The sequence below is a fragment of the Hemitrygon akajei genome, chromosome 8, assembly GCF_048418815.1.
Source record: "Hemitrygon akajei chromosome 8, sHemAka1.3, whole genome shotgun sequence".
In the NCBI taxonomy this organism is placed as follows: Eukaryota; Metazoa; Chordata; class Chondrichthyes; order Myliobatiformes; family Dasyatidae; genus Hemitrygon; species Hemitrygon akajei.
In genome coordinates this window covers 6,949,611-6,973,781 of record NC_133131.1, presented here as the reverse complement: position 1 = coordinate 6,973,781, position 24,171 = coordinate 6,949,611, and the positions used below count along the sequence as shown (strand labels likewise).

Sequence of the window (24,171 nt, the reverse complement as noted above, 5' to 3'; positions counted from 1 at the left end):
TTTTGCTTTTCCTTATTTTACTGTATATCTTTTAAATTAAGGAGCAGTTCAACTAATGTTCTCAATATTATCTATTTATTTGTTATATTTGCACAGTTTGACTTTTGCATATTGCTTATTGGTCTTGGTGTAGTTTTTCATTCATTCTATTGTATTTGTCAACTGTGAATGTCTAGTATATTGTGACATATATGTAATTTGATAATTTATTCTTGAACTATTATTTAGCCCCTTTTAGCTAAATTTAGCTAAAATATTCCCAAATATTTTGGTTTTAAATGTGATTGAATATCAGAGATATTTAAAACAGAGTTGTATCCTGGCAAAGTCTGTCAGGGCCTTCTGGGGACAAGGCCTTGTGTTTCTCTGCCTGAGGCCTATTTGCTACTGTCTGTAATATCAGAGATATTTAAAACAGAGTAGTATCCTGGCAAAGTCTGTCAGGGCCTTCTGGGGACAAGGCCTTGTGTTTCTCTGCCTGAGGCCTATTTGCTACTGTCTGTAAACATGCCTTGTGGAAGAACTGTGATAAGACCATTAGATACAGGAGCAGAAGTAGGCCATTTGGTCCATCGAGTCTGCCCCACCATTCAATCATGGGCTGATCCATTCCTCGTCATCCCCACTCCCCTGCTTTTACCCCATACCCTTTGATACTCTGGATAATCAAGAACCTATCTATCTCTACCTTAAATACACCCAATGACTTGGCCTCCACAGCCGCTCATGGCAACAAATTCCACAGATTTACCATCCTCTGACTAAAGTAATTTGTCCACATCTCAGTTCTAAAAGGACATCCTTCAATACTGAAGTCATGCCCTCTTGTCCTAGAATCCCCTACCATGGGAAATAACTTTGCCATATCTAATCTGTTCAGTCCTTTTAACATTTGGAATGTTTCTATGAGATCACCCACCCCTCATTCTCCTGAACTCCAGGGAATATAGCCCAAGAGCTGCCAGACGTTCCTCATATGGTAACCCTTTCATTCTTGGAATCACTCTTGTGAATCTTCTCTTAAATCCTCTCCAATGTCAGTATATCCTTTCTGAAATAAGGAGCCCAAAGCTGCACACAATACTCCAAGTGTGGTCTCATGATTGCCTTATAGAGCCTCAACATCACATTCCTAGTCTAGAAATGAATGCCAACATTGCATTCGCCTTCTTCACAACCGACTCAACCTGGAGGTTAACCTTTAGGATATCCTGCACAAGGACTTCCAAGTCCCTTTACATCTCTGCATTTTTAATTCTCTCCCCATCTAAATAATAGTCTGCCCGTTTATTTCTTCCACCAAAATGCATGACCATACACTTTTCAACATTGTATTTCATTTGCCACTTCTTTGCCCGTTCCCCTATACTATCTAAGTCTCTCTGCAGGGTTCTCTGTTTCCTCAACACTACCTGCTCCTCCACCTAACTTTGTATCATCGGCAAATGTAGCCACAAATCCATTAATACTGTAGTCCAAATCATTGACATACATCATAAAAAGCAGCGGTCCCGACACCAACCCCTGTGGAACTCCACTGGTAACCGGCAGCCAGCCAGAATAGGAACCCTGTATTCCCACTCTGTTTTCTGCCGACCAGCCATGCTAGTAACTTCCCTGTAATTCCATGGGCTGTTATCTTGCTAAGCAGCTTCATGGTGCGGCACTTTGTCAAAGGCCTTCCGAAAATCCAAGTGCACCACGTCTACTGCATCTCCTTTGTCTACCCTGCTTGTAATTTCCTCAAAGAATTGCAGTAGGTTTGTCAGGCAGGGTTTTCCTTTCAGGAAACCGTGCTGGCTTTGGCCTATCTTGTCATGTGCCTTCAGGTAATCTCATCCCTAACAATCGATTCCAACAATTGATGTGGAGTCTTTGAGCCTAGTTCATCCTGTGAAGATAAGGTGAATTGGATTCTGATCTTTGTAATCACAAATTCTTTCGGAAGTCGGGAAATTGGCACAGAACTTGCTGTTCTTCGATTGTTTTATTAAGTTTTAATAGAACGAAGAAAATTGAAAACGGACAGTAACAATATGTGTATATATGTGCATGTGTGTGTGTATATATGTATATGTAGTTATAAAAATGCTAGCAAGTAATTAATTGCTAAGATACAAGAAAAATAACAGTCTAATCCAACAGTGGGATTAACAGTGATAAGTGGGATAGAGATGGCATTGGCAGTGAGCAAGGGCAGATGATAGTGGGTCAGGTTGAGCACAATCTATAAAAATGTCCCAGCAAATGTCAAACAGCTGGAGAGACTTATTGGGTCAAGTGGCATATTAAAGAGGAAAGGAACTGATGATGTTTCAGGTTGGGAACCTACATCAGGTCTTGACCCAAAATGTTTACAGTTCTTTTCCCTCAAGTGCTGATCTAACTGTTGAGTTCTATCTGCAGTTTGTTTTTTCACTGCAGATTGCAGCATTTGTAGACTCTTGTCTGCCTACAAATGGTATCATGAGCTATGCTTTTGAAACTAGTACTCCTTTATGTACCAATAGGGGGCAGCCTTGCTGTGAGACAGATATAGGTTGTGTTCATTTGTTCACAAACACGAGGAAATCTGCAGATGCTGGAAATTCAAGCAACACACACAAAATGCTAGTGGCACGCAGCAAGCCAGACAGCATCTATAGGAAGAAGCACTGTCGACGTTTCGGGCTGAGACCCTTCGTCAGGACTAACTATCTTTTACTATCTTTTCTTTCAGTTAGTCCTGACGAAGGGTCTCGGCCCGAAACGTCGACAGTGCTTCTTCCTATAGATGCTGCCTGGCCTGCTACGTACCACCAGCATTTTGTGTGTGCGCTCATTTGTTGCCCATTTAGCCACTGGCTACCCTCTTGATATTTACAGTTATCAAAACAGATGGTGCTTAACTCATGAATGTATGTCACTAGAATAAAACAATGTTGGAATGCTTTCACTGGGAAAAAATGTTTTAACTGTTAAGTAAAAAGGAAAAATACTGAAAATATTTAAACATGAGATTCTGCAGAATCTGGAAATCCTGAGTAACATACACAAAATGCTGGAGGAATTTGGCAGGTCAGGCGGGATCTGTGGCCGGAGGAACAGGTTTAGCATTTGAGGTTTGAGATCTTTTGTATAAACAGAGCCTGGCAAAAGATCTTGGAACTGAAACGTTAAATCTATCTCACCTTCTGAAGATGCTGGCTGACCTGCTGAGAGTTTTCAGTATTTTTCATAGTTCTCGTACCTGCAATCCTGAACTGTTAGACTTTGATGTCTTTATAGTATTGGATCGAAATCGTAGCTGGTAGAAGAATCAGAATCAGTTCTAATATCATTGACATGTGTCGTGAAATTGTTTTGTGGCAGCAGTCAGTGCAAAACATAAAATATAATATAAATTAAAGCAAATAAATAGCACAGAAAGAGAGCAAAACAGTGAGGTAGTGTTCATGGGTTGGTTTATTGTCAGTTCGGAAATCTGATGTTAGAGGGAAGAAGTTGTTCCTAAGACGTTGAGTGTGATTACGTACAAGATTGTGATTGATATAAGAATCTTAATTGTACTTAATTATTTGTCAGTTAATTAACTGATATAGAAGAAGTCTCAATTGGATCTTTGTGGACAAATCCTCTGTAGATGTGGAACAGTACAAAATTAAAATACTCATTGCAAGAGCTATTTATGAAAGATACTCATTGTTTCATTGTGGAATTGAATATTAATGTTTGACTGGTTACATCTCTTTGCATCTGTGTGAGTGAAGATTTACCTCATGGAAGTGACAGAAAAAGAATCGGGTGGAAGTGAAAGTATATAAAATGATGAAGAATATTATTTTGCTAATGTATGACAAAAACATAAATGTATTTCATGGAATATGTAAATATACTTTTCCTTGAATACAATCCCTGCCATCTACAGCCTGTATATTCCCTTTGGGAGATGTGCTTTTGAACAGTCTGTAAGACCTGGCATTTTTTTTACAGTATCCTGCAGGATTTGGTGATGTAGACTCTGAATGGGGGTACGGCTGCAGCATTGTGTGACCTGGCCCGAGAGCGCAAAGTGAACTGATGTTTATCTGATTTAAGCGCTGAGCCAGTATAAAAAGCTTAAGGCATCAAAAGGCGAAGGGTGAACTGATGTTCTCCATGAGGTTTTATTTGCCTCAACACTGAACTGACTCTGCAGCTGTGGCCTGTACCCTTCAGCACTTCCATTGGTGCTGAATTGGCTTTGTGGCTATGGCCTGTAGCCATCAGGTTCTTGGAACGGCTCTAGCACAGAACAGGCTCTGTAGCTGTGGGCAACACACACAAAATGCTAGAGGAACTCAGCAGGCCAGACAGTATCTATGGAAAAAAATGTACAGCCGATGTTTCAGGCCAAAACCCTTTGGCAGGACTCGCCTCCAAGGATCCTGCCGTTCATGTTCTGTGTGTTATTTGTTTACTTTTTATATTGTTTGCACAATTCGTTCTTTCTTTCGTACATTGGATGTTTGACAGTCTTTGTTGTGTTTTTTTTAATGGATTCCACTATGTTTTCTTGTTTTATGGCTGCCTGCAAGGAGATGCATTTTGAAGTTGCATATGGTACACACTTTGTTAAATGTATTTTGAACTTTTACACCTTAACCATGCCATGTGAATGCATACAATTTTAATTGCTTAAAATGGCTTTTGAAACAATCCAGTGTCAATTTTAGTGACATCTGACATTAATGTAGAAAATTACTTTGAACAAACTGACAAAATAGAGCTGAGAAGAAAAGGAATCATTGTTTGCAAAGGATTTTATAAGTAAGCAGAAACCGATTATCAAAGAATGCTGCTGAGAGCCAGGAAAAACACTTATCCACACTAAAAATTGTGAAAATGGTGGCACCACCTGTGATTTGACATAATGATCAGTTGGGCAGTGGATTTCTTTCCATGATGATTACTTCAGTGTAGAAAATGTAACTGCTATCTTTGGGGAAAACAGTATGGTGTAAGGTATTAAAAGCTTAGAAAATCGTAAATCACTATTAATCCATAAGCAGCATAGAAAAACAATAGGGATTATAAAATCATTTCCGATTTAAATTTTTGTATGAACTCTTTTTGCTTTTACACATATTTGTCTTGAGGTAAATGCTAGCTGTAGCTTTTAAATAAGGGGTAAGCAGAAGCCAGTCATGCTTTTGTGTAAAGTACCACATTTTAATTTCCACATAGTATTTTAACAGCTAGACATCTGCTAATCCCTCAAAGATAATTATTATAAAATTCCTCTTTCATTTTGAAAGTAATTCATTACCGATATTTGTTTACACTGTGAACAATTTATTAACCAAATGAATGAATAGTTGTTTTGTTTTTGTCAGTCATGGCTTTGTTAAAGGTTGCTGTGTATGTCACTATTTTCATTTTTTTATTGTCTTTTTCATATCTTGCACCTTTTTTTTGTTTGTAATGCCCTGTTTAAGATTTTTACTGCTATGTTGTAGGAATTTCATTTTAGCAGTTCTGTAAGAGCAGTCTATTCTGCTTTTAGCATGTTTGGGTTTGAGCTAAAGATAAGAGACTATGTTATTCAACCTATCAGCCAATCAGGATGGTGGAATTGGGAGAAGGTTCTTAAGAACACTAGGCAGAAAGGTTTTTGTGATGGACGCTGGAGGCCTTTTTGGTGGGAGCTGAAAAAAGACGAGAGAAGATGGCTGAGGATGCCGTCCCTGTTGCACAAGATACTTTGTGCAGATGAATGGCTTCAAGGATGAAGGGCCAGTACTCTTGTGGGGGAACTCATTTGTTTGAAGTGGATTTTGAGCAGCATTTGGAAGGTGGTGTGTGCTTACACACACGCTGGACCCACGGTCTGCAAGTTAAAGACAACTTAAAGATGAGTTCCAACTTGTGTGCACATTTGGACCAGGTTAACTGTAATGGGCCCTTCTAATTTTTTTTCTTTTTCCTACTAACTGTTTGATAAAGCTGACATTTGTAAATACATTTTCTTTATAATTGTATGCAGTGTAGGATCTGTTATTTCTTGCCAACAGCTAACTGCATGGGGACAGTACTTACACAGTATTCGCACAGATTGGGGTTTGGGTGGTTGAGACATCCCAACTTCCCGGTTTTGGTGGGACCCAAGTCATACTAACCCTAGACATATGGAGCTTGAGAATGGTGGTTTTCTCACTGTTCAGTTGCTATTAGTGAGCTGTATCTCTAGAGATGCCTGGTAAAAAGGGTTTAATTTGTAATTGCCTATATTTGTTATTTCAGTTCTCAATTCAAGTCAAATAAAATGTTGGCAATGTAAGCTGAAAAGTTTTCTATCTTTCTATCTTGTCCAGATATGTCTGGGCATGCTGAGGCAGGGTGGATACTGCATAGCAGGACAGGTTTTAGAAAAGCTGTGGAAGCAGCGCACGCGTGGACACACACGCACACACAATATTGTGTGTCTTCATTATAAGAAAGTAATAGTATTTTCAGGAGTATTTGTGATAGCAAACTGTCTTGCCAATGTTGCAATAGCTGCGATGCTTTCTGTTATATTTTGTGTGTATATGCTTAATTCTCAAAGTTAGAGCATGACCCCTCGTATTAAGAAAGCATGTGGGTTCTTCTTTGCATGTAAAATTGGTGACTAAGACTAAACCTGGGCTCCTCAAGTTTTGTTGTGCAATGTGCTCTGCCGATCTCAGAGGTCCTTGGAAGTTAATGCTGTTTGCTGTCCTGATGATATGGTGAGAGGAGAAGGATCGTGTGACAGATTACTACTTCTGGGTGACCAGTGTGTCTGGTTTCTCTGCTAAAAATAAGAAATCAATTGAACACCATAATCAAACAGATCATCAAAGGCAGGCAATTCAAAGAACTTCTAGTAGGACTGGAGAAAATCGCATGGAAGATGTCTTGGATACTATGAAGTGCAACGTGCCACTAAAGATTCACTTTCTGCATTCCCATTCAGACTTCTTCCCTGCAAGTCATGATGCTGTCAGTGATGAGCATGGTTGAAGGTTTTACCGGGACATTGCAGTCATGGAGAAACAGCATCAGGGCAACTGGAATCCATCAATGTTGGCTGATTATTGTTGGACACTTAAAAGAGAAGCCTCAGACACAAAGTACAAATGAAACAAAACATTTTAGCTTAGTTGAACTATTGCAAAGTGTCAGCACCATTATGCAATTGAGTGATGATATCAGTTAGTCTCGCAGGACCATGGATCTGCGCCTGGAAAGTCTCTCTCCAGGGCGCAGGCCTGGGCAAGGTTGTATGGAAGACCAGCAGTTGCCCAAGCAGCAGGTCTCTCCACGCCACCGACGTTGTCCAAGGGAAGGGCAAGGGCCGATACAGCTTGGCACCAGTGACGTCGCAGGAGTTGCCAGAGCGAGGCTGAAGGCAACATCGGACTGCCTTAGGGGCAGCTCCGGATTTGTCTTCGAGGTTTACTCCCGAAGCCTTTCCCATGAGTGGGTATGGCCACAAGGCAGCAGAGGTTTGAAATAAGAGTTTTCCCTCTCTTAGATGGACTACCTTCCCAGACTGACGAGCTCCATTTACCTGAGATATGCAATTAAATGCATTATATTCAATAATAATTAATTTACTTGTTTCTCCAAATTCCTACATGATACAAGTAGTCTGAAATTTTATTTGTGTTCAGCTTCAAGCAGTCTATCATAAACAAAAAAAGAGGAAGCAACACTTTCAAAAAATATTTGCTGTCCAGTGCAGTAGCTGCAAGAAGACAGCATGGTTCGGATGATTGGGATTTGATGATAGATATTTTCCTTCCTGAGGCAGCACAGTTGTACCATTTCCTATACTTTCTCTGTCACTCTTACTTCACCTTTTCAGAGCCATACTGTTCTGTTAACCTTGCCCTCTACCACAACAGCTCATGTTCCTCTAACAATAATACACCACTGCAAAGTCCATTCTTCCCACCACTTGCTACACTTCTTGAGGCACCTACTTCCAAAGTGCAGGAAATGCTCAATTTGCCCTCTCACCACTTACCTATTGTACAGGCTAAGATGCTTCTTACGATTAACATGTACCGTAGATTCCGGACTACAGAGCACACCTGATTAAAAGCCGCTGGCTCTCATTTTAGAAAGAAAATCAATTTTTTACTTGTACAGGCTGCACCGGATTTTCGGCCGCAGGTGTCCCACGTTGTAATATGAGATATTTACACAGAAAGATATTACACGTGAGGATTTTTTAACTTTTAATTAAATCCATATGGTAACATAAACAAATACATATTGCAAATGCTTTTTTTCGAACCGTGCCTGTAACGCGGCTACTTTTAAATATACGTTGCATATACTTTTTTACTGAACAGCATTCCAATATCTCCTAACGACTGGTAAAAAATATATATACTGCAGCCTACCAGGAAAAGTTATTGATCGCCTTTAACTTAAAAGCAGCGTTTTGGCTCCGCCGCTCCCCCCCCCCGCCATCCCGTTTATCGCAAACCGGCGTTTTCCCACAAGACGCGGCGAAACCGGGTGTGACGTCATAGCATCCCGCGATGTAGTACAGAAAACAAATATAGTTAAAACACTTCTAACTTTAACTAACAAATGAATTACTAAGCGAAAATATTATAAACTAAATAACTGCCATAAAGGCAGCGCAATGCTTTTCTTCGAGTGTTTTCCATGTTGATGAGGGTGAGTACAAATGACTGATTTACAATAATTTAATTGTGAAAGTGCGCTTGATTTATCGTACAATTTCATTGGACCTCTGTGAACTACTCATCAATTTTATTGGTCTACTGTTATGAGGCAAAATGTTTTTGGCGGCATGAAAAAAATAATGCATTAGCCGCTCCGTATTAAAGGCCGCAGAGTTCAAAGCTGTTCAAAATGTGGGAAAAAAGTAGCGGCTTAAAATCCGGAATCTACGGTATTTGGTTTAATGTACTGTTTTACTGGTCATAGTACATTTTCTTTTATTTTGGTGTGACAAAGTGCAAATTGAGTTCTTGCTTTGAACACTTCTGTTCAATTTGCACGAGCATTGTTCACTCCTGGTTGCTTGACCTCTTAATGCTACATTCTACTTTCAGTAGTCTTCCTGTCCTCAGCCTTTTATAGTTAGTTCCTCAGTGAAACTGACAATAATTTGGATAACATTTGATTGGTTTGTTACAATCGTTTGGACTCAGTGGGGTTCAACAACTCCTTAGTTGTTATTTGTGCTTGTCTCATTTATTTGCAGACAGCAGGTGCTGATGAAAAATTTCCTCTTTCTCTATTCAACTTCTTACCTTTACCACTGTGTTTTAATATTAAATATATATATTTTTTGTTTTTTAGTCACTTGTCTTCCTCCCTTTCAGACTTTTAGGAAATCCGTTTCAATATTTTAACACTTGAAGCATCAAGTCATTTTCTTGCTTCATGTGCAGCATTTCTGTGTTCATAGCAGCCCCTGTGTAACAGCTGTTTGGGTAATGCAAATCTGTTGTGATGGAATTTGCAAATCAGAACCTAAAAAAATATCAGATACAGAATAAAACTCGCTCTTAACGAAATTTTCAGAGGGTGAAAGAAATAAACACAAAACATGAAAGAAACAACAAACCGTCAGTTTTTATTTTTGGTCACTCAATATGAGGGGAAATAATATTTGGTTCTGACATCACTGGATCAATTGGGTGGGCAGTCATGACTGAGGCCCTCCTTTGCTATGGCGTCTCCAGTCTAAGCACACATGAACAGCTGTGCTCTTCATCTATGAGGTATGTTCTCTGATGTGCTGAATTGTGGGTACCTGCAGTAGCCACAGCAAGCTCCTTAAAGTTTGGGCTTAACTCCAATTTCATTAAGTCACTGCACTTTAACCTTACAGCCCACTGAAATACTCTACACCACCTTTCTCCCATGAACTTCAGTTTTTGATTCCCAAAACTTTTTGCTCTGATAAACCCGCTTCCTAAATCTTTTCCGAACCCATGAGAAAATGCTTTGCAGGTGAAGAGCATGGCAGTGCTGTATTCTGCAGCGTTCACACATTCTCAGACTGGAAAGGGCTTGTCAAATGCGGTGCTCAACCAAGAAAGCCAACCCAATTGATGTGATATCATAATCTAAATCTTATTGTCCCACAGTATTGAATGACTAAAAATAAAAATCAGCAAAATTAGTTTATTTCACACGAGCCTTGTTCCCAGCCCCCAACTCTTTAGTCTAATGTTGACATTAGCTGTTAAATAATGGTCATGAGCCACTAATAAAATGGCATACTATGAAAGAAAAGACATCTTTAAAGAGCGTATCTTTGCTTGAAACATTTAGATTTGATGGGAAAAGTGAGTTTGCATTTCAGAAGCTCACAGTACAGCAGTTTTCAAGGAACATAACTTCCATGACGCAGGAGTTGACTGTATTAAAGTGTGCAGCATTTGGACTGTATTTTTGTAATTTTTCTGTTTTGATTAGAGTTAATTATTTATGCCAGAGTATATTTGACACATAATTTTGTGAAAGAAAATCTAGTTGGATGTCAGTTAATTTTGAATCTGAGCCTGCAATTCTGTAATTGCAGTTAAAATCAAATTACCTTTTAAGTCTTGGCTACATATGCCTCATTTAAGAATCATGTAACTTTTCAAACCTTTGGGTGGTGGGAAGTTAGTTGGATTTTATTTTTGATTCAGTTTGAATTTTTTTCCATTTGTTATTGTTTTGCAAAGCTAGGTATTTTTCTTTGTTTAAAACTAGTTATGATATTGATCAATAGTCTCTGCACAATATTTGTTTTCTGAAAGTTATGATTGGCCAAAAAGTACGTTGTTGAGATTATGTCTGTGGAGGTGCTTTTAAGTTATTAATTATTAAAATACTTAATAAAAGCTCATTTATATTTAGTGTCAGCCCACTCTGTGCAGGTCCTTTTGAACATTTGTCAATGCTTCAGTGTTTCTTTAATTGGCAGGTGGAGGTTGTGAATAAGTATTCTGTGATCATGTTGTGTAGGGAAAAATAGACTTTTTCCCATTGTTACAACTTCCAAATAAATTACTTTTCTTCCTAGAAGTTAATTTGACACATTGACAATAACTTCACTTTGATGTAGTTGAGGATTATGCTCTTAAAGTGTTGGATAATTTGCCAACCAGATAGCTTCAGGCACAGTTGTGAAAAGTAGAAGCCATTCTGATGAAAGTAGCATCTTTATTGCATAGCTACCTTTTCAATTTTGTATAAAAGGAAGGTAGGATGGAAAGTCTCTTCATTCTTATTTTATTGCCAAGTCATCAAATGTCAAAAGTTCAATTTGTGATTACAAACCAATATAAATAAAATGGATAGTTGGAATAACATGCATGCTAAGTATTAATTTGCTGTTCTATAGAAGAACAAAGAAATGTTTGCAATCTATTTAATAATGAATAAGATTATTTGCTACTACATAATTCCTTCAAGTATTAAAGTAGCAGTATTTTGAATGATGAAGAGCTTTTGCATCTTTTGACATCAGTACCTTTTAGGACATTGAAGTGGGAAAAATAATTTTTTTATGCATATGACTAAATTGATTTTTGTTTTAGGAATCCTATGCCTCTGCAACTAAAAATGGTGATATGACGTAAAGATCCCACAAAATTGAGAGAATTATGGATAGGCGAGCACATGCTGTCCTTTCTTGATTGCAAATGCTTTGCGAATAGTTTGAAATTTTTTAGGAAAATTGCAATAGCAAATTGCAAAAACTATTTCCGTTACAAAATTTTATTTAGGTTGATTTATTGCTTTGTTTTCATGTAACTTTTTCCATGCCATGTTCAGAATCATTAATGTGCTACACACTTTTAACAAATAAGGACTTAAGGACGATGCAGCTTTCATTACAAGCTGCAAATCTTGCTCTGCAGGCACGAACCATGTCAGACATCAGTGCACATATATCTTACACCCATGTGTCAGCTGTTTTCTGCCTAGCTGCTGACAAGAGCTCCATTCATAATTCTTATTATCCTTTCAATGAATAGGTAATTATTCAATATAAAGCTGGATATTTCGATCGGGGCATTTAGTGCAGCAGTGCAGTGTAACAAAATCTGCTGTTATTGGCAACTTGAGAGGAGAATGTTAGAGTTCCTGCAGTGATGTAACTTAAGCTGCTTTGAGTCGCTGTTTATTTGGCACATCATTGAACCTTTTATTCTAATAACTGACTGCACAGGATGGGTCACATTTACCCCCATTCTTTCATGTATTGTAATATTTAATAGCAGACAAAGTTGAGTGGAATGGTGGGTAATTTGAACTTGCCTTTCCATAGATCAGAGACTGAAAACAAGTTGATCCTCAGTATTGTGGTACAACCTAAACAGTGACTTGGCATTTATTACTGGTGGATGATCTTACTGGTTTAAGTTGAAAGCAGCAAGTATTTCTTCTATTTGATTGATATGGTTTGGAGGTGAGCAGCATAGATTTGCCACATGATAAATCTCTGAATCTCTGAACCCAATTGTATGAAAATATTCCTGGCTCTTTTACATCTTGCACGTTCTAACATCATGATTTGGGAGTGGAAGCCTTTTATTGTAAATTGAGAGTGTAATGTAGCAGGGCTGTGACGTTTAATTTGACAAATGCAAGCATAAGCTTCTCACTTTTACTTATAAAGCCTGTTTATACAGTGGAATACTGCTGATGAAGAAGGGATTAAGAGATTATTCTTAAATATGAATTTTAAAAAGTTACAAATGACTGTTATGTTTTGCCAGCACAATAAACTGGTTTTAAAAATGTAATTTGGCTTTTTTAGTAGTTGATATAATGCATGCTTTTGTGATTTATGATCTTTAAAAATGAGTAAAAAATCTGTGAAAGATATGCCAAAGATTATAATTTTCAAAAACTTTACTGATGTATTTGTGCTTTATTTGCATACTGTATTTTCTTTTTTTGTAATATACTGGAGAAATGTGATTGAATGAAAACTTAAACTAAGTTAATTTAAAAAGTTGCCAACAACAGTTGACAATTTTTAGCTTTGAAAGTGTGAAATGTTTTAAGATCTATTTAAGGATAACAAAATATTGGATTGTGATAAAAATCTTGTAGGCTTGAAAAGGGAAATTCACTTGGGGTTGCTTCTCTGGATATGGTGCATAGAATTGCCCTACAGCTGAATAACCATCTGTCGTTGAAGATAATTGCAACTTGGCAGAAAACAATTGATAACTTTCCCTTTCTCACATGTTTTTCTGAGTTCTTATTTATTCCTATCATCACTAATCCTGTTTCCTTGGCTTTCTTTTCTTGTTCCTCCAACTTTCTTCATTTCACATTTTCACCTAATTGTTCCCCCTCCATCTTATTGTCTACCTTTTCATTTCATTTCTCCCTCCCTTTCTCTCTCGCTTATTTCTTTATTGCTTTTTCACTTCATTTCCTCCCTCCTTCTTCCTTTCTCTTTTCTCTTATCCAACTCTTTATTTCTCTTTCCTCACCTCCCTTTTTTCCCTTCCCTCTCACTTCCTCTTTCATGTTTCCTTATCTCTCTCTCTTCCATTCACTCTTTTCTCAAATAATCATTGTTTTCTTCCCCTTCTCCTTCTGAATTCCCTTTCACTCTTATCTTTTTCATTTTTTTCTCTTTTCTCCATCTCTTTTCAGTTTCTGAAATTGTTATCTCAACTGAAGTTAGCTTCCACAAAATCCATTGCACAAATCAATGTTCACACTCAAGGAAGTATTCTTTCTCATGCTTTACTAAAAACAGAAGCCTGTTTTGTCAATAGAGAAATCTGAATCTTGGATTTGGCTGGAGTACAGCCCAAGGAAGCCTGAAAATCTAAAGTCTGGCTAGTAGGAATATATCATAGAATTGTACTGGACAAATTTGAGACAATTGATATGAGTTTCAGAATGACAATGGCTATAGCATGCAAAAATACAACATTGAACTAATTTGATTGAAAAATATGGAGCATTCAGTTGTTACATATGCGGTGGTGCCAGATTGGAAATCTATTGTCACACCAGGATTGGATTTACAAAGCTGATACTCTGTAGATAATTCAGATCGTGGAATTTTGTCCAAGTATCTAAATCTTTAAATAGTAGGAAATAGGATATAATCTACAAATAACTAATTTGTAATGATAATTCATAGGAATCTCAATAAGCCAAATGAATGGAGAGCTGGAGCAGGTTAGTTTGAGATAAAGTATAAAGTATGAATATCTTTCAAGTTAAGTAAAAGTCAAATTAAATTATTCAGTGGAAATATTTTCCTGCTAATAGAGCAAAGAAAGTGGTTAGAAACATAGAACATAGAAAACCTGCAGCACAATACAGGGCCTTCAGCCCACAAAGCTGTGCCGAACATGTCCTTACCTTATAAGTTACCTAGGGTTACCCATAGCCCTCTATTTTTCTAAGCTCCATGTACCTACCCAGGAGTCTCTTAGAAGACCCTATCTTATCCACCACCACCACCGACACTGGAAGCCCATTCCACACACTCACCACCCTCTTCATAATAAAACTTACCCCTGAATTCTCCTCTGTACCTACTTCCAAGCACCTTAAAACTCTTTTTTCATGCTAGCCATCTCAGCCCTGGGAAAAAGCCTCTGACTATCCATACAGTCAATGCCTCTCATCATCTTGTACACCTCTACCAGGTCACCTCTCATCCGCTGTTGCTCCAAGGAGAAAAGGCCGAGTTCACTCAACCGATTCTCATAAAGCATGCTCCCCAATCCAGGCAACATTCTTGTAAATCTTCTCTGCCCCCTTTTTATGGTTCCCTCATCCTTCCTGTAGTGAGGTGACCAGAACTGAGTGCAGTACTCCAAACTGACTCTTTGCCATCTGTGGGCAAGCCAGTTCTGGATTCACAAAGCAATGTTCCCTTGGATCACATGCCTCCTTACTTTCTCAATAAGCCTTGCCTGGGGTGCTTTGTCAAATGCCTTGCTGAAATCCATATACACCACATCTACTGCTCTACCTTCATCAATGTGTTTAGTCACATCCTCAAAGAATTCAATCAGGCTCGTAAGGCACATGGCTTTGACAAAGCTATGCTGACTATTATTAATCATATTATGCCTCTCCAAATGTTCATAAATCCTGCCTCTCAGGATCTTCTCCATCAACTTACCAACCACTGAGGTAAGACTCACTGGTCTTTAATTTCCCGGACTATCTTTACTCCCTTTCTTGAATAAGGGAACAACATCCACAATCCTCCAATCCTCCGGAACCTGTCCCGTCCTCATTGATGATGCAAAGATCACCGGAGGCTCAGCAATCTCCTCCCTCGCCTCCCACAGGAGCTTGGGGTACATCTCGTACGGTCCCAGTGACTTATCCAACTTGATGCTTTCCAAAAGCTCCAGCACATCCTCTTCCTTAATATCTGCATGCTCAAGCTTTTCAGTTCGCTGTAAGTCATCCCTAGAATTGTCAAGGTCCTTTTCCGTAGTGAATACTGAAGCAAAGTATTCATTAAGTACCTATGCTATCTCCTCTGGTACCATACACACTTTTCCGCTGTCACTCTTGATTGGTCCTATTCTCTCACAACTTATACCAGATCAAGTATAGCATCTCCTCTGATAGACTTATCTACATACTGTATCAAGAAACCTTCCTGAACACACCTAACAAACTCCACCCTGTCTAAACCCCTCACTCTAGGGAGATGCCAATTGATATTTGGAAAATTAAAATTTCCCACCATAACAACCCTGTTATTACACCTTTCCAGTGTCTCCCTATTGGCTCATAAATGTCCATGTTACTATTGGGTGATCTATTAATAACACCCAGTAGAATTATTGACCCTTTCCTGTCCCTAACTTCCACCCACAGAGACTCCGTAGACAATCCCTCCATGACTTCCTCCTTTTCTGCAGCCGTGACACTATCTCTGATCAACAGTGCCACGCCCCTACCTCTTTTGCCTCCCTCCCTGTTCTTTCTGAAATATCTGAGGCCTGGCACTTGAAGTATCCATTCCTGCCCCTGAGCCATCCAGGTCTCCGTAATGGCCACAACATCATAGCTCCAAGTACTGATCCACGCTCTAAGCTCACCTTCTCTGTTCATAATACTCCTTACATTAAAATAGACATATCTCAAACCATATTGGTCCGAGCGTGTCTCTCCTCTAATACCTGCCTATCCTCCCTCTTGCCCTGTCTCCAAGCTTTCTCTGTTTGTGAGCCAACCACCTCTTCCTCCATTTCTTCATTTTGCTTCCCACCCCCCAGCAATTCTAGTTTAAACTCTCCCCAATAGCCTTTGTAAACCTCCCCACCAGGATATTGGTCTCCCTGGGATTCAAGTGCATCCTATCCTTTTTGTATAGGTCACGCCTGCCTCAGTGATCCAGAAATCTGAATCCCTGCCCTCTGCTCCAGTCTCTCAGCCATGCATTTATCATCCACCTCATTCTATTCCTAAACTCACTGTTGCGTGGCACAGGCAGTAATCCCGAAATTACTACCTTTTAAGGTCCTGCTTCTCAACTTCCTTCCTAACTCCCTGTAGTCTGTTTTCAGGACCTTCTCCCTTTTCCTACCTATGTCATTGGTACCAATATGTACCACAACCTTTGGCTGTTATCCTTCCCACTTCAGGATATTGTGGACTCGATCAGAAACATCCCGGACCCTGACACCTAGGTGGCAAACTACCATCCAAGTTTCTTTCCTGCGTCCACAGAATCGCCTGTCTAAATCCTAACTATAGAGTCCCCTATCACTGATTCAAAGTTTTGACGAATATCTTATTTAAAGATGATTGTTCAGCTTTCAAGGTTTCATTGATGAGCTAGTAATGATTCTCCGATGGTGCCCTCCTTCAGTCGGGGTTGACCTTGAATGTTGCAACCTAGCTGTCTACATAGTCAGCAGACTGATGCCCATGCAGCAGGCTCCCTCTCTCCATGCAGCTGATGAATCCAAAGGAACAGCAGAGAGTGATACAGTTTGGTATCAGCAGTATCGCAGAAGTTGCCAGTCAACATTTAGATTTCCAGCTCCAGATTTTTCCTCTGTTTACTCCTGAAGCCTTCCCATTGAGGGGGTATAGCCAGAAGGCAGTGGAGGTTTGAGATCAGTTTTCCTTCTCTTAAATGAGCTGCCACCCATGGGCTGACAAATCCCACCTGCCCAAAGTGACTGGTTTTAAGACGACTATGACTCGCCTTTGCCCCTTCTGTCAGTAGAAATGGTTCTGCTGGTCTTAGTAGCTAAACTACATGTGAAGGGCAGGAGGTTGTCAGAGGCTATTTGAGATGTACACCTTTGGGAGCATTCAATAGGTAGTGGGAGCTTATCTCCACATCCCACTCTCCCCCCGCTGCAGGATTGGGTTTACTTACCAAACTTCCTACCATGTACGATTTCCTGAGCGGTTTGTAGACGTGGAGACATGAGACTGTAGATGCTGAAATCTGGAGCACAGAAATAAACTGCTGGAACAATTCAGTGGGTCAGGCTGCATCTGTGCAGGCAAAAGGATGGTCAATGTTTTGACTTAAGACTCAGTATCAGGACTGGGAGTGGAGAGAGAAATTAGCGAGTATATTGAAGTAGTTTAGGGTTAGGGTTGGGAGCAATGAGCAGGTGGAGCCAGGAGGATAAGGGGAGGTAGGAAGTGTTGAGACAGAGGCCCATAAGTGATCGAGGAAACAGATAATGGAGCGATGATGAATATATGGAACCAGGTAGGGAGAAGAAATTGATGTGGATGTGAATGATGGATAGATGGAACTTTCTAAGATAGAACCATTGAAATGTCCTTTCTGGAGGCATGGCTTCCATTCTGTCAGAGTTAATGGAACACTCACACACATTTTCTTTATTTCCTTGCAATTCGGTCTCATTCCCAACCTACCCAGACAAAATAGAGATAGAGTCCTCACTTTTGATGCCCCCTCCCCCCCAGGCTCCATATCCTTATCCTTCACTATTTCCTCCAGTTCCAATGAGATTCTACCTCCATTCACAATTTCCTCTCTCTCCTTTCTGCATTCCACAGGTACCATTCTTTCTGTGACTTCCTGGGCTGCTCATAGCTTCTCACCTACCCTTTCAATCCCCTGGATTGAACCCTGCCAACCATAGGAGTTGCAATATGTCCTCAACCTCCTCAATCATCACTAAGTAGGGACCTAAAGAGCCCTTCCTGGCGAGGCTAAAATTCATATGCACCTCCTCCCTCCTGCTCTTCTGAAATCACTGCTCGTGATGTGGCCTCATTTGCAGTAGCAATACCAAGCATAGACTGGGCAACTGCACTTATACACAGTCTGCAATGGCTGCATGCATAGCAGTTAGCATACTGCTGTTACTACTCAATTCAATTCTGGTGCTGTCTGTAAGTAGTTTGTATGTTCTCCCCATGACTGTGTGAGTTTCCTCTGGATACTTTGGTTTCTTCCCAATCCAATGACGTACCAGTTAGTAGTTTATTTGGTCATTTAAAAATTGTCCTGTGATAAGGCTAGTGTTAAGAAGGTAAGTTGCTGGATAGTGTGGCTTTTTTAGGCAATCAAAAAATTAAAAATAGGCTCCCCACTCCCAAACCAACATATCTGTACTCTGCTTTCTCCACTACCAGATGTATGTAATCTCAGATTTCACTTGGGTAACCTACAGTCCAGTGGTATGAACAGTTCCAATGGAAAGGTTCTAGTTTCAGGTAACCCACTCTCCCATGTGCCTTTCCTGCCCTCCCATGTTCCATTCTCACTCTCCCATGTTCTTTTCCCACTCTAATGAGTCTATCCAATTTTTGTCTTCACTCACCTTTTCCATCTCTGTCCCCTTATTACCACATTACCTTCTCCCACTGTATTACATTTACCCATCACCTACCAATCTACTGACTTTATTATTTAATTTTAAATTTAAAAAATTTAAATAAATAAAATTTATTTTCCTTTGGTTCACCTTTCTAATACCTTCCCTCTGCCCTAACTGGTTGCATTCATATCATCATCAAATCCACACCCTGCTACCCTCCACCAATCAGCTATCAGTCTCTGTCTCAAAATTTGTGACACACTTCCCCCAACCTTTCCTGCCTGCTTCCATCTTCTCCTTATTCCTGTTTCCCCTCCTTTCTTCCTTCCTCCCCATCTTCCACAGATGCAACTTGGCCAGCTGAGTTCTTCCAGCAGTTTATACTTTGCTTGTTGACATGACTGAAGGGCCGATGAAACTCTTGATTTTCTCTGAATATTTAACAGCTGGTCATTGTCCTCAGTAGACTTAGATTGACCAGAATGTAAGAAAGAATGGAGCACTTTCTGTTTTTTTTACTCGTTCTATTGGGTAGAATGTGGTTTACTCCTCATTGACACCATCTTTAACTAAATGGATAATTGTGAAATGATCAACCAAAAGATAAATGAATATTTCATATTTAATCTATCCTATTTATAGCTCCAGACATAGACACTCCTTTTTTTGTTACTCATTAGCCCTTATAGTTGTATTTCAGTCTCTGCTTCTAGCATTTCTGTCATTTGATGTTTCTGTTTTCACACTACCACAATGTTTATCTTTTGCCTGGAACTTAAAATTTATTTCATGTTAAATCTTACTATGAACAGTTCTTGATTCGAAATGTTACCTCTTTTTCTACATGTGCTGTCTGACTGAATATTTTCAGTATTTCCTGTTTTAATTGCTTATGATTTATTTTTATTAGTAATCCTGCTAAGAATTGAAGCTTTGTTAACAAATTGAAGATGTTTGTATAGATTTTTATATCAATTGTTTAATAAACTTTTATTTAGATATTGAAGTGTATAAAGTGTAATAGTTTGAATTGGTCATTGGCTGGTTTTGATTTCTATAATTTCTAAAGTCATATTCTTCCCACATTGCCATCAACTTTATCCCAGATTCTAGCATTCACCTAAACTCTGGTTAATAAATTGGTTTCCACTTGTTTTCTCTCTAGTTACTCAATTACCTTGGTTTCATATCTGTGTGGTAAATCTAGTGCAAAATAACTCTTCTAAACTGTTAATTACATTTAAATAATTATAGGATGATTAATATGCAAACTGTAAATTGCACAAGATATTTCAAATAAATCCAGCGATTAAATTGTTTTCTTTCTTTCTCTCGCAGGTTTCTCGCCCCTGTGACCTGTGCACTTGCAGTTTGAAGACAAATAGAAATGATGAAAGTGTTGCAAAAGGGAAGAATAATGTAAAATCACAAGTCCCAAAAATATTTTTTGGCACTCGCACACATAAACAGATAACACAAGTCACTCATGAACTTCGGCGTACAGCTTACTCGTATGTTCGAATGACCATCCTGTCCAGTAGAGATCACACCTGTGTACACCCTGAGGTCTCTAATAGTTACAATAGGAATGAAAAATGCAAGGAACTCCTAGAGGGGAAAAATGTAAGTAATCTTCTCTTTATCAAAAGTCAGGCACAGGTGTTATTTCCTTTGGCTGTCTTGGGCTAACTCCTTATCCAGTTTCCAAGGAACTGTTGAGGGTGGGGATGTTCTGGGAGCTGTTTCCTCCTCTTAACTATTTAACTGTGCACCTACCCTTCATGACTAGTTGAGGCAGTTCTACAGAGTTTGTTAGTTGTGAGTTAGCTTTGCTCTGTTTTTTGCATGCTGATTTTCAGTTTAATATTCCTGTATTTCTGTTTTGGAATTTCAGTAGTTTGGTACCTTTGTTTTTAGGTATACCAGTTAAGGTATCCAGATTTTGGAATGGCCTTCTGCTCTCTTTTTTTAACTAGGGTTATTCTCTTAGCTTGATTCTACTATCAAGGACATGCTGTATATACAGAAAGGTGTTCCGGAAAGTGCTGGGTAGCATAATGAATGATCCCACCATACTCATGGACTGTTAGTCTCCCTTCCATCATGGAGGAGACAATGTAGAATCCATGCTAAGACCACTAGACTCAGAAACAAGTTACTTTTCCCAAGCAGTAGACTGATCAACACCTCCACCCACTAACCCACCCTTCCACGTCCTCGATCACTACTAATTTATCATTTTCTTTGTGTATGTACATATGTATATAAACTTTAAACAAATTTGAATCTAGTAGAATGAAAAATTTGCAAAGACATGAGAATATAGATTATAATGTTGTGATGTGTGGTTCTGTTGTTGCTGATGGCCCATAGTACGCCATGGAAGTTCAGCTTTGAACGCCAAGGTCTATTTTTAAATCCATATAATTTAGAATAATTGTGCCACAAAAACCAATGTAAAGTCTCTTTACAAGGGCTTGGTGGTCACTTCTATCTGCAATGGTGGATTGTCAGGACAATTTCTTACAGGTTTATCAGTGATGTTTTGCTGGCTATATGATGCAGATCTAATCAAGCAACTATTACATTTTGGATTAAGCCTGCTGGTTTTTTGGTGTTACAAGAATACTCTGTGTTGATATTCTGAAGTTGCATTCCTCTCTGAACTACCTTCAGTGTTTTCCAAGTGTTTCCAAGTGTTGGTCACATTGGCAAAGCACTGATTCATCATCTGAGAGAGTGATAAGTGGTTGTCAGAGGAGGTTTCTTTTATTATAGAGAATTTCCAACAATGCCCATCTTCTGTGTATTCCAGTGTATTCCATAGTGGTCACCCCCATCTAGTAGGCCTGGTCTTAAGTCATTAAGAAGGTAAATATGGAATAGAAAAGTAAGCTAGCCAATAATATTAAAGAAGATACCAAAAGCTTTTACAGATACATAAAGTGTAAAAGAGAGGCAAGAATGGATATCAGACTGTGGAAAACAATGCTGGAGAGGTAGTTAGGGGAAATGGCAGATGAACTGAATAAGTATTTTGCATCAGTTTTCACAGTGGAAGACATTAGCAGTATGATGGAAGTTCCAGGTGTTCGGGGTTATGAAGTCTGTGAGGTTACCATTACTAGGGAGAATGTTTTTGGGAAACTGAAAGGTCTGAAGGGAGATAAGTTACCTGGACCAGATGGTGCACGTCCCAGGGTTCTGGAAGAGGTGTATGAAGAGATTGTGGAGGCATTAGTAATGATCTTTCAAGAATCACTAAATTTGAGAATGGTTGTGGAAGACTAGAAAATTGCTAATGTCACTCCACTCCAAGAAGGGAGAGGGGCAGAAGAAAGGATAGGCCAGTTAGTCTGACCTCAGTGTTTGGGAAGATGTTGGAATCAATTTCTTAGGATGTGGTTTTGGGGTACTTGGAGGCAAATGATATGATAAACAGTAGTCAGCACGGTTTCCTCAAGGGAAAATCTTGCCTGACAAATCTGTTGCAATTCTTTGAAGAAATAACCAGCAGGATAGACAAAGGAGAATTGGTTGATGTTCTGTATTTGGATTTTCAGAAAGTTGCTTAATAAGCTAGGAGCACATGGTATTACAGTGAAGATTCTAGCATGGATAAAGAAATGGCTGACTGGCAGGAGGCAAAGAGTGGGAATAAAGGGTGCCTTTTCTGGTTGGCTGCTGGTGACTAGTGATGTTCCACAGGGATCTGTGTTGGGACTGATCCTTTTTGTGTTATATGTTAATGATTTGGATAATGGAATTGATAGCTTTGTTGTAAAGTTTGTAGATGATACAAAGATAGGCGGAGGAACAGGCAGTTTTGAGGAAGTAGAGAGACTGCAGAAGGACCTAGACTGATTAGGAGAATGGGCAAAGAAGTGGCAGATGGAATACAGTGTCAGGAAGTGTATCATTATGCACTTTGGTAGAAGAAATTAAAGGGTTGACTATTTTCTATTTGGAAAGAAAATACAAAAATCTGAGGCACAAGGGGACTTGGGAGTGCTTGTGCAAAATTCCTTAAAGGTTAATTTGCAGATTGAGTCTGGTGAGGAAAGCAAATGCAGTTTTGGCATTCATTTTAAGAGGACTAGAATATAAAAGCAAGGATGTAATGTTGAGACTTTATAAAGTACTGGTGAGGCTTCCTTTGGAGTATTGTGAGCAGTTTTTGGGCCCCTTAACTTAGAAGGTATATGCTGAAACCAGAGAGGGTTCAAAGGAGGGTCACAAAAATGATTCCAGTGTTTGAGTGGCTTGTCATATGAAGAGTGATGACTTTGGGCTGTATTTGCTGGAGCTCAGTAGAATGAGAGATGACCGTAATGAATGCTGAAAGTCCTTGATAGAGTGGATTTGGAGAAGATATTTCCTATGGTGGGATATATCCTCTGCTCTAAAACCAGAGGATACAGTCTCAGAATAAAGGGGTGTTCTTTTAGAATGGAGATGAGGAATTTCGTTAGCCAGAGAGTGGTGAAACTATGGAATTCCTTGCCACAGATAGCTGTGGAGCCAAGTCTGTATGTATATTTAAGGCAGAGGTTGATAGATTCTTGGTTTGTCAGGGCATGAAGAGTAGGGAGAGAATGCAAGAGATTGGGGGTGAGAGGAAAAATGGATCAGCTATGATAAAATGGCAGAACAGACTCAATAGGCCAAATGGCCTAATTCTGCCCCATGTCTTATGGTCTTGTGGTGTGTTGGTGAGTGGATTGTGGTAAGCAGTCCAGCGCGTTACCCATTAGTGATCTATCTCACATTTTATCATATTTTCTTATGACATAGAAAAGGGTCATTTCACTGGCATTCAGATCAGTACCATTTCTCTTTTACTTCCCTACAGCTAACTTGCTGTCTCTCATCCCCATCAACTTTTCCTGACTCCCCTTCCAGTAGGGGCAATTTACAGTAACTGGTTAGCCTTGTAACACTAAATCCCACATGGAGGTAAAAAATAATATGACATTATTCTGGTTAAAATTGGAGGAGTTCCTTACACTGTCTTGGCCAGTGTATATCCCTTGGTCAGCATCACGTGTGATATTTGTACAGGTTGAATATCTCTCCGAAATGCTTGGAGCCAGACCTGTTTCAAATATCAGATTTTTTGGATTTTGGAATATGTAATGAGATAGCTTGGGATCACCATCATTAACATCAATGTCAAGGCCAATTAACATCAAACTAATTGACAATTAAGCATAACATTAACAGAAAGAATAAAGATGTGGAAAGCGGCCAGTGAAGGAGTGGAGATTTGAGGCTTTGACTCGAGAAATTCTGGTAGTTTTGGCAGTTGGACTGTGCAATCAAGATCTGAATAGCTCAGCAGAAAGCCGTTGATTAGACAATCAAGATTTGAATAGCT

General features: G+C 39.3%; 1 protein-coding gene across 1 annotated transcript in view; it reads left to right on the top strand.

The window, feature by feature from the left end:
• The window catches only part of brip1 (BRCA1 interacting helicase 1), a 263,801-nt gene that overhangs the window by 24,755 nt on the left and 214,875 nt on the right, over positions 1–24,171 (top strand). Inside the window, exon 7 of the mRNA XM_073053131.1 lies at positions 20,133–20,417. Coding sequence (XP_072909232.1) covers positions 20,133–20,417 — 285 coding nt within the window. The remainder of the gene's footprint in view (positions 1–20,132; positions 20,418–24,171) is intronic.